At 31.5% G+C, this 9,921-nt stretch overlaps 2 protein-coding genes across 3 annotated transcripts; both read left to right on the forward strand.

Annotated features, from left to right (window-relative positions):
- The first annotated feature begins 31 nt into the window (after window positions 1-31).
- On the forward strand, window positions 32-5,383 carry LOC112458887. Of its 2 annotated transcripts, none has more exons than XM_025022704.1 (9): window positions 32-820; window positions 1,136-1,255; window positions 1,385-1,502; window positions 1,580-1,844; window positions 1,932-2,054; window positions 2,611-2,701; window positions 2,912-3,054; window positions 3,301-3,433; window positions 5,096-5,383. In XM_025022704.1, the coding sequence occupies exons 1-9, from the start codon at window positions 506-508 to the stop codon at window positions 5,099-5,101; spliced, it is 1,314 nt and encodes a 437-aa protein (XP_024878472.1). In that variant the 5' UTR covers window positions 32-505; the 3' UTR covers window positions 5,102-5,383. The 2 variants fall into 2 exon arrangements, with proteins under 2 accessions (XP_024878472.1, XP_024878471.1); XM_025022703.1 differs by lacking the exon at window positions 5,096-5,383 and adding an exon at window positions 3,507-3,684.
- A 114-nt stretch (window positions 5,384-5,497) lies between these two features.
- On the forward strand, window positions 5,498-8,994 carry LOC112458888 (odorant receptor 22c-like). Its single transcript, XM_025022705.1, has 9 exons — window positions 5,498-5,777; window positions 6,062-6,181; window positions 6,305-6,422; window positions 6,503-6,767; window positions 6,855-6,977; window positions 7,965-8,055; window positions 8,227-8,369; window positions 8,584-8,716; window positions 8,798-8,994. Exons 1-9 carry the CDS (start codon window positions 5,613-5,615, stop codon window positions 8,846-8,848), a joined length of 1,209 nt encoding a protein of 402 aa, XP_024878473.1. The 5' UTR covers window positions 5,498-5,612; the 3' UTR covers window positions 8,849-8,994.
- Window positions 8,995-9,921: the final 927 nt, after the last annotated feature.

Raw genomic sequence — 9,921 nt, forward strand, 5'->3', positions numbered from 1 at the left:
GGCGCGCAAGTGAATTAGCTTATCAATTATATTACAGTGCAACTAATACATTAAATCAGCAATTGTGACAGCTTACTAAGATTTACAGTGCAGATGTAAATCAAAATAAGTCTTTATAGCATTAATAACATAATCTTCTCACAATGCTCGCAAAGCATGACGTAAAGATCGCCGTTCCGACGATTACAACCGCACAGTGATATTTCTACTAGTTAATAGATTTCGAGTTTGGAATGATGATGACGTGCCGACACACACATAACGCAAGAAGAGTACTGCAACGTCTCGCGTCTCGAATAGAAATGAAAGGACGCGAAAAACATGAAAGCGCGACTTTACAATTGCGCTTGCGTCGATCGAACGGAGAGAGAAATATGCATATACTGAGAAAACAGATAATCGGTTCACGCAAGTAATAATGTTTACCCGATGAGGGTTATAGATACTATATACTAGCCAACACTAGAACACTAGCCAAATATGTGTATCCAAAGCTATAATTTGTATGATTATTTTAAGCTATAAGTATTCTATCGTAATTTTGCGCGAGTTCAATAGTTTATTTGAGTACATAAAAGTAACAAATTATAAACTGCAATCAAACATACCGAACGTACGAGATAACTCGTGGAAAAAAATTCGACACAAACGCGTTATGACACTAGCACTGAAATGGCAAGATTGTCCTGTGAACGCTTACTATAAAAATAATCGAATTTTATTACTATGTGTCGGCTTATGGCCGTATCAAAAGTCTATCTCCAGATATATCGCAATAACATTAACGACGATAATACTTGTATCGAGCGTAATATTTCAGGTACGATAATTATTTCTTAAATCTCTCATTAATTTAATTTGTATACTTTTTAATGTAAAAATTAATAAAAGGAAATATATGCATTAAAAAATATTAATGAATATTTACCCTCATAAAAAGGAAAATATTTCATTTTTATTACAAACCTTAAATTATAATAAGAAATTATAACATGTAATTATAATATTTAAATAAAAATTTCTTATTTGTATTCAATTTTGAATACCTTCTTCGAAGCTATTCTAACCGAAAGAATTATCAATAACGCATTAGCGTAAGAGTAGAAATGATTTGAGTGGAAAATATCACTTTTAGTTAACGACTTTCATCACAACAGAATATAATATAGACATTCTTCTACATGTTCTCGCGTATAGTGTCCCATGGCTAGCCTATACATTAAAATATAATGTTCTCTGTTTAAACATAAAACGGGTAAGAGCATTCAATATCAAATGCAGATACTTGTAGAGAAACTTATAGGGAAAGTAAATGATAATTATCAATCTTATTTGAGACAATTTCGAGAAAAGACAGCAAATAACCATTATATTATGACCACAGATGCAAGCCCTTATGGAACGAATTCTTTGTGATTGGAATGAGTTAAATGACGCGCAAGAAATTGAAATAATAAAAGAATACGCAGATATCGGAAGATTTATCACATTGATTACAATATGTAAGCAATATCTTGAATCATTCTTTTGTACTCTAGATTCAATTACGTCGATTCAGACTTTAATCGTTCAATTACAGTATTCATCTATGTATCTATTTTTTCCTGCATTCTGACACAATTTCTATCGAACTTTCTTCTGGACATCATATCCAGTAGAAATGAATCACGTTCACGACAACTTCCGATCCTAGTAGAATGTTTTATAGATCAGCAAAAGTATTTTTTTCCAATTTTGTTGCTAGTATGTCTTGTTGTCCTGTGCGGTCTAACCACAGTGGCAGCTACCGAAACACTTAATATGTCATACACACATCATGCGTGCGGTTTATTTGAAATAGCCAGGTAAAACAAAGCTCGGAGCTTTAAGAAATAAACCGATTGATTTTAACGACGTTTGCAAACATGTTGCAGTTACGTTATCAATTTCAGCTGTCGCATAGAACAAGCATTGCTCAAAAATACGGTAGAAGGTATTGCATCTTCTACCGAAAGAAATTCGATGATATGTCAAAGGATAATCAACGGCTTTAATATGTACAAAAAAGCAATCGAGTTCGTAATTGTCATGTGTATGATTAGAAGTTTTCTTTATTCTATAGTGCGATTGGTCTTCGAATCCAAAAATTTATATAGCTTACGAGATGTTAAGGTCGATTTTAGAGGTAAGAAGGTCTGGTTACTTATTTTACTTACGATAAAAAAAGGAAAATCGCAAATTGTATAACACACTTTGTAGAGATGGGAGAAAAGGAGCCCATACAAACATCATTCACGTATGGTATGTCAAGTTCTCATTTTTTGGCAGTTCAATATTTACAAGAAGTAGCCTAACAGATGAGACAATAAAAAGAGATTTCTACATAGATGACCTATTATAACGAGAACGGATACAGTAAACACACTCAAACTTGTACAAATCATTGCCATCTGCAATGTTTTCATGTAACCAGACCTCTTTACCTCTAAAATCGGCCTTAATACTAGATTTATACGAAAAAAATTTTATAAATCATTTAGCATGTATAACTGACCATATTATAGTTATTTACAATATTTAATGTAAATATATTTTCTCTACGCGTATACTTGAGATTTATTATTATTTAAGGTTTATCGAAATATTAAAGAGAAGTTATACATGGGCATATTCAGTCTTATTGCCTCTAGGAGTACTATCGCTGAGTATTAATCTTTATCGCGTGAGTAATTATTAATATATATATTATATATATATTATATATTATATTATATATATATATAACATATCATATATAATAATTAACATATTTTGATCGGAAATAGTAGTTATTGGCATAGTATCTGTATTATATCTATATTGTATCCGTACATACAATTGTTATACTATTTCTCCCCTTTAAAAGCAAATTAGTTTTATTTATGTGCTACAGCTTTCTCGATTGATAATATCCAAAGAATATTATGAGATGATCGTTAGTTTTCTTTTCATCCTTGGCCACTTTTGGTACATGTTTTTCTGCAACTACTTGGGACAGAAAGTAATCGATCATAGCAGTGATGTTTTTCACAGAATGTGAGTATTATTCATTTATCTTTAATTGATCACATCAATACAATTCTAAAATGGATAAGATAATAGGGAAGGGATTTGCTTTGTTATCTATAGATCTATTTGTTTTATTTACTTACATTTACATGAAGATATTATATGCAAGGAGTACGAATGCTCTATATCACGCGACAAATAAAGGGCTGAAGAAAAATAAATCCCCAAAGTTATCGAAACTTGCAGTTATAATTCTCAATAACAATATTTTAGATACAACGTGCAATGGTACCTAGCTCCGTTGAGAGCGCAGAAGTTATTGATGCTTATGATGCAAAGGAGCATGCGACATTGCACTCTCGTCATTGATGGGTTATTCATTCCGTCATTTGAGGGATTTGCCACGGTAAAATTTCTCATAATGGTCATTTATCAAACATTTTTGCTTTAAATTTGCTACAACTTAATTTATATTTTAGCTTGCAAGCACGTCAATTTCATACTTTGCAGTGATTTTTTCTCTGTTTTAATTATCCGCATAAAATAGAAGCATCAAAGTTTAAAATTCCACGACGCAAATAGTTTTAGTACATGTATACCATATGTTTTACATAAAAATATAATAATGCAGATGCAATTAGCCTGTTTTAAAGTGTCTGTATTATTGTAAAATCAACATGGAAATATAATGTAGTATTATTTTAATTTCTTGATTGCTCTTCAATAAAGTATAATACAATTATCGCCGCATTTTTCGTTATATTTACAATGACGCATCACAAAGATAAGTTTCTCTATTATTACAAAGAAGGTGATTCTATAGCGACAGAACATGAACACGAAAGCTTTTGTCGAGAAAATGAAGAAAATTTTGTATATTATTACTCTCATCATAACATATCTTAATCAGACGTCGTAGACGTGATACCTGCGTACACTATCGTTGCATGTTGCATCGGTGCAAAATCTGTATTTCTCCCAAAATAAACTGATAATCCATTATGTGAGATCGCAGTTTACTCGATCTAATGATAACTAAATAGGTATCACAAAATAATAACATCTCTTCTGTTTGTTCTCAGTTATTTTGATACCTGTTCTTCTGGAATTATTTGAGATGGGAGATGATCGATTATATAGCAGCGATCCTTCATGAAGCGAATAATTAACACGTTGAATGCCGGTCCTAATTCGCTTATGTCTCTGATAACGCCGGAGTGAAATTTTCATGATTAAATTCATATTTTGATACAATATTATATAATGTAATTGAATTATGCTAAATTACCAAGTTTAATACATTTGTTACTTTAGATTATTATTTCAATATTAATTACATTTACAGAATTACAAGTATTATTTTTTATGAGTTTGACGCATTTTTAAGTTTGGGAGCATCAATGAGCGTCGGTCACTGTTAACTGACAATTGAGCTTTCAACGGCGCAATGCCGAGACGGTTATTAATGACCGACACAGCATTCAACGTGTCAAAGTGTTTTAAAGAAAAGTAAATGTGCATCAAAACTTACATTAAAATTTTCAATTTCGACCGTTTAATAACCGTAAATTATTAGATATAAAGTACATTCATACAAGGCTCCACTGGCAGAATGCCATCACCGTTGCATGTAATAAAATTATTAACATTTCAAAATTATGATTGGTGGCTTGTTCATTCCATTATTAGAAAGATTCTTCATGGTAAAATCTCGACACAAATCATAAAACATTTATCAAACATTTTTAATATTTATTTAATTAATAGAAATAATATATTATATAAATGCAGATTTTTCATGGCATAGGTAGTTTTAAGCCTAATTATATCACAGTGCAACTAAATAATACATTAAATCAATATTTATGACAGCTAGCTTATTGAGATTTAGGGCCAGTTTCACCAATGTCGATTAACTGTAACCTTCGATTAAACTCACTCTACGTCTCTTTCTAACTGCCTCGTTTAGAAACAGATGAAGAGTGAGTTTAATCGAAGGTTACAGTTAATCCACGTTAGTGAAACTGGCCCTTAGAGTTCAGATATAATTCAAAATAAGTCTTTACAGCATTAGTAACATAATCTTCACAATGCTTGCCAAGTATGACGCACATATTGAAATTCCAACGATTATAACCGCACAGTGATCTTCCTAGTCAATGGATTTCTAATTTGTGGAATAATGTTAATGTGCTGGCACACACATGTCACATGGCAAGAAAAGTACTGCAACGTCGCGCGTCTCGAATAGAAATGAAGAGACGCGAGAGAGACATGAATGCGCGAAGTTACCATTGCGCTTGCGTCGATCGAACGCTTGAGAGAAATGCACATGGCTGAGAATACAGATAATCGGTTCACGCAAGTAATAATGTTTATTCGAGGGTTATAGATACGAACACTAGCCAAATAATGTATCTAAAGCTGTACAATTTGTATCATTATTTTAAGCTATAAGTATTCTATCGTAATTTTGCGATAGTTCAATAGTTTATTTGAATATATAAAAGTAGCAAATTATATAAACTACAATCATACCGAACCTACAAGGTAACTCGTGAAAAGAAATTCAGCACAAACGCGTTATGACACTAGCACTGAGATGGCAAGAATGCCCCGTGAACACTTATTATACAATTAATCGAATTTTATTACTATGTGTCGGCTTATGGCCGTGTCAAAAGTCCACTTTCAAATACATCGCAATAACATTAATGACGATAATACTTGCATCGTCCGTAATATTTCAGGTACGATAATTATTCTTTTTAATCTCTCATTAATTTTTTTTATACTTCTTAGAGGCATTAATACATAATCACTCTCATTAAAAAGATAATATTCTGTTTTTATTACAAACGTTAAATTATAACAACAAATTATAACAAATGTGGTAATATTTAAACAAAATTTCTTATTTGTATGTATTTTGAATAAATTCTTTAAAACAATTCTAACCGATTTTAACCGAAAGAATTATCGATAACGTTAATGTAAGAATAGAAATAATTTGCGTGGTAAATATTACTTTTAGCTAACGACTTTCATCACAAGAGAATGTAATACAGACGTTTTTCTGCGTGTTCTCACTTACAGCATCCCATGGTTGGGCTATATGTTAAAATATAATGTTCTCTGCTTAAACGCAAAACGGGTAAGAACGTTCAATATCAAACACAACTACTCATAGAAAAACTCTCAGGAAAAGTATATGACTGTTATCAATATCATATGAAATATTTTTGAAAATTAAATAATCATTATCCTATAAAAACAGATGCGAAACCTTATGGAACGAATGCTTTGTGATTGGAATGAATTAAACAACGTGCAAGAAATTGAAATATTAAAAGAATACGCAGATATCGGAAGATTCATCACATTGATTACAATATGTAAGTAATATCTTGCATCAGTTTTTGTACTGTATATAGATTCGATTACTCCGATTCGGACTTTAATCGTTCAATTACAGTGTTCATCTACGGATCCATTTTTTGCTTCATTCTGATACTATTTCTATCGAACTTTCTTCTGGACATCACATCCAGTAAAAATGAATCGCGTCCACGACAACTTCCGGTCCTAATAGAATGTTTTATAGATCAGCAAAAATATTTTTTTCTAATTTTGTTAGCAGCATGTTTCGCTGTCGTGTGTAGTATAACCACGGTGATAGCCTCCGAGACACTTAATATGTCATACACGCATCATGCGTGTGGTTTATTTGAAATAGCCAGGTAAAGCAAAGTTCAGGGCTTTAAGAAATAAATCGATTGATTTTACAGACATTTGCAAACATGTTGCAGTTATATTATCAATTTCAGCTGTCGTATAGAACAAGCATTGCGCAAAAATACGGTACAAGGTATTGCATCTTCTACCGAAAGAAATTCGATATTATATCAAGGGATAATCAACGGCTTTAATATGTACAAAAGAGCAATCGAGTTCGTAATTTTTATGTTTATGATTACAATTTTTTTATTCTATAATACGATTTGTCTTCGAATCCTTTAATTTTTCAATAAATGAGGAGGGTGCACAATGCCGGTTTTTGGTTCCCTCTGAATTTTATTCTAAAATATCAGAAAACGTTTTATTTTTGTAAGAACTATTGAAATCAAGTAATTTTAGCCTAAACAGATGTATTTTGACGCTTGTTTATCCTGTAACTCTAATTAATCCCATTTTACAATCAGCGCTTCTATGTCACTTACATATCATTTCCTTACATTTGTGTAGTGTGTGTTTGTGTTTCAGGTAGAAGGAAACTTGAAGGCATTTATATGTATGTATCGTGTATGTGCTTTTGCACGCGCTTGTACGTCGTCCCTATACCTATGTTACCGCATGCTACCGAAGCCGTTTTCTGGCCGTAGGTACTGGCGCTGAGCGCAAAGTTTTTCGATCTTTTCGCGTTAAGCTATAGTTTCTAACCATTTTATATAACACGTATTACCATCAAATAAATATCTACAGTAACCAAAAGATAAATAAACAATTTATTTTAGAAAAATTGTGCTACAAGAATATTGATACTAAAGATTACGAAATATTTAATTTTTATTTTACACACCCAAATGTAACACAACACACACACACACAAATGTAAGGAAAAGATATGTATAGGTGACACAGAAACGTTGACGGTAAAAATGGGATTAATTAAAGTTATAGAATAAACAGACGTCAAAATACGTCTATTTAGGCTAAATCATCTGATTTTAATAGTTCTTACAAGAATAAAACGTTTCTGATATTTTGGAATGAAATTCAGAAAGGGCCAAAAACCGGCCGTATAAATCCTCCTCCTTTATACAACTTATGAGATTTTATACGAGAAGTCGTATAAATCATTAACATATATGTTATTTATAGTCAGTTACGTAAGTCTAATTTTCTCTATGATGCGTATTAAAGATTTGTTATTTAAGGTTTATCAAAATGTTGAAAAGATTTCATGACTGGACCTATTCATTACTGTTGCCCTTAATGGTACTATCTCTGAGCATTAATCTTTATCGCGTGAGTAATTATTAATGTACATATCATGTCATACAATAATTAACATATTTTGACCGGAAGTATTATCTACTGACATGATATCTGTTTATATCTGTATCGTATCCGTAAATACAACTGTTACACTATTTCTCTCTCTTTCGAAAACAAATTAGTTTTATTTACGTGCTACAGTTTTCTCGATTGATAGCATCCAAGGAATATTCCGAGCTGATCATTAGTTTTATGTATATCCTCGGCCATTTTTGGTACATGTTTTTGTATAACTACTTAGGACAGAAAGTGATCGATCATAGCAGTGATGTTTTTCACAGAATGTGAGTATTGCATTCATTTATCTTTAATTGATTACAATCCTAGAAGTTCCTTTGTTATCTATAGGTCTATTTATTTTACTTATACGTATATCAGGATGTTATATGCAAGGAAAATGAATGGGTTATATCATTCGATAAATAAAGGGTTAAAGAAAAATAAATCTTTAACGTTATCGAAACTTTTAGTTATAATTCTCTGATAACAATATTTTAGATACGACGTGCAATGGTACATAGCTCCGTTGAAAGTGCAAAAGCTATTGCTGCTTGTGATGCAAAGAAGTATGCGACATTGCACACTCATCATTGGCGGCTTGTTTGTTCCGTCATTAGAAGGATTCGCCACGGTAAAATTTCCGCACTAATAAAAACTCCTTACCGAACATGTTTGCTTTATATTATTTGCTATAATATAATTTATATTTTAGCTTACAAACACGTCATTTTCATATTTTGCGGTGATTTTTTCTGTGTTTTAATCATCCGCATAAAATAGAAGCATCAAAGCTCAAAATTCCACGATCCAACTAGTTCTAGTATACATTTATAGTATACGTTTTACAAAAAAATTATAATAAAATGCAGAAATGCAATTATCCTGCTTTAAGGTGTTTGTAAAATGAACACAGAGATACAATGTATAGTATTATTTAACTTTTCGATTTATTTTATTATAATTATAACATTTCTTTTTACTTTCCTTTAATAAAGTATAATTATTACCGCGTTTTCCGTTACGCATTAACAATAACACAATAAAGATAAGTTTCTTTGTTGTTACAAAGAAGGTAATTCTAACGACAGAACATGAACACGAAAATTTGTGTCGAAAAAGTGAAGAGAGTTGTGTATATTATTACTCTCATCGTAATATATTTTACAATTAGTCAGAGACATGATAGACATGATACCTGCGTATGTATGTACATTATATCGTTGCATGTTGCATCGGTGCAAAATCTATATTCCTCCTAAAGTTAACTGATAATCGATTATGTGATCGCAGTTTACTCGATGTGATCATAACCGAATATCAGAAAATAATATCTCTTCTGTTTGTTCTGAATTTTTTGGTACTTGTTCTTCTGGAACTATTTGGGACGGGAAATGATCGATCACAGCAGCGATCTTTCATAAAACGTCAATTAACACGTTGAATGCCGAGCTAATTCGCTTATCTCTTTAACGACGCCGGAGTAAAATTTCCACGATTAAATTTACATCTCGATATAAAATTATACATATAACGAAATTGAATTATGTAAAGTTATTATGTTTAGTACATTTGTTACTTTAGATTATTATTTCAATATTAATCATATTTATAAAATTACAAATATTATTTTTTATGAGTTTGATGCATTTTTAAGTTTGGTAGCACCGCGATCAGCACTGTTGACTGACGCTTTCAACGGCGCCGTGGTTATCGATGACCGACATTCAACGTGTCAATGTGTTTTAAAGAAGAATACATCTGCATTAATATAACTTTCAATTACGACTTGCAATTGCACACTGTGCTATTAGACACATAAAGTTGCGCACCGTTCAA

This window comes from Temnothorax curvispinosus, unplaced genomic scaffold (assembly GCF_003070985.1).
Source record: "Temnothorax curvispinosus isolate PA1 unplaced genomic scaffold, ASM307098v1 QBEX01009334.1, whole genome shotgun sequence".
Classification (NCBI taxonomy): domain Eukaryota; kingdom Metazoa; phylum Arthropoda; class Insecta; order Hymenoptera; family Formicidae; genus Temnothorax; species Temnothorax curvispinosus.

What these genes read in the sequence shown, in the direction of transcription:
- LOC112458887 (XM_025022703.1), top strand. Translation starts at nt 506, where the DNA reads ATGATTATTTTAAGCTATAAGTATTCTATCGTAATTTTGCGCGAGTTC. An exon ending in TATCACATTGATTACAATAT is followed by an intron (nt 1,503 to 1,579) that starts GTAAGCAATATC and finishes GTTCAATTACAG; the next exon opens with TATTCATCTATGTATCTATT. An exon ending in CATTTGAGGGATTTGCCACG is followed by an intron (nt 3,434 to 3,506) that starts GTAAAATTTCTC and finishes TTTATATTTTAG; the next exon opens with CTTGCAAGCACGTCAATTTC.
- LOC112458888 (XM_025022705.1), top strand. Translation starts at nt 5,613, where the DNA reads ATGACACTAGCACTGAGATGGCAAGAATGCCCCGTGAACACTTATTAT. An exon ending in CATCGTCCGTAATATTTCAG is followed by an intron (nt 5,778 to 6,061) that starts GTACGATAATTA and finishes TATTACTTTTAG; the next exon opens with CTAACGACTTTCATCACAAG. An exon ending in ATGTACAAAAGAGCAATCGA is followed by an intron (nt 6,978 to 7,964) that starts GTTCGTAATTTT and finishes TTGTTATTTAAG; the next exon opens with GTTTATCAAAATGTTGAAAA.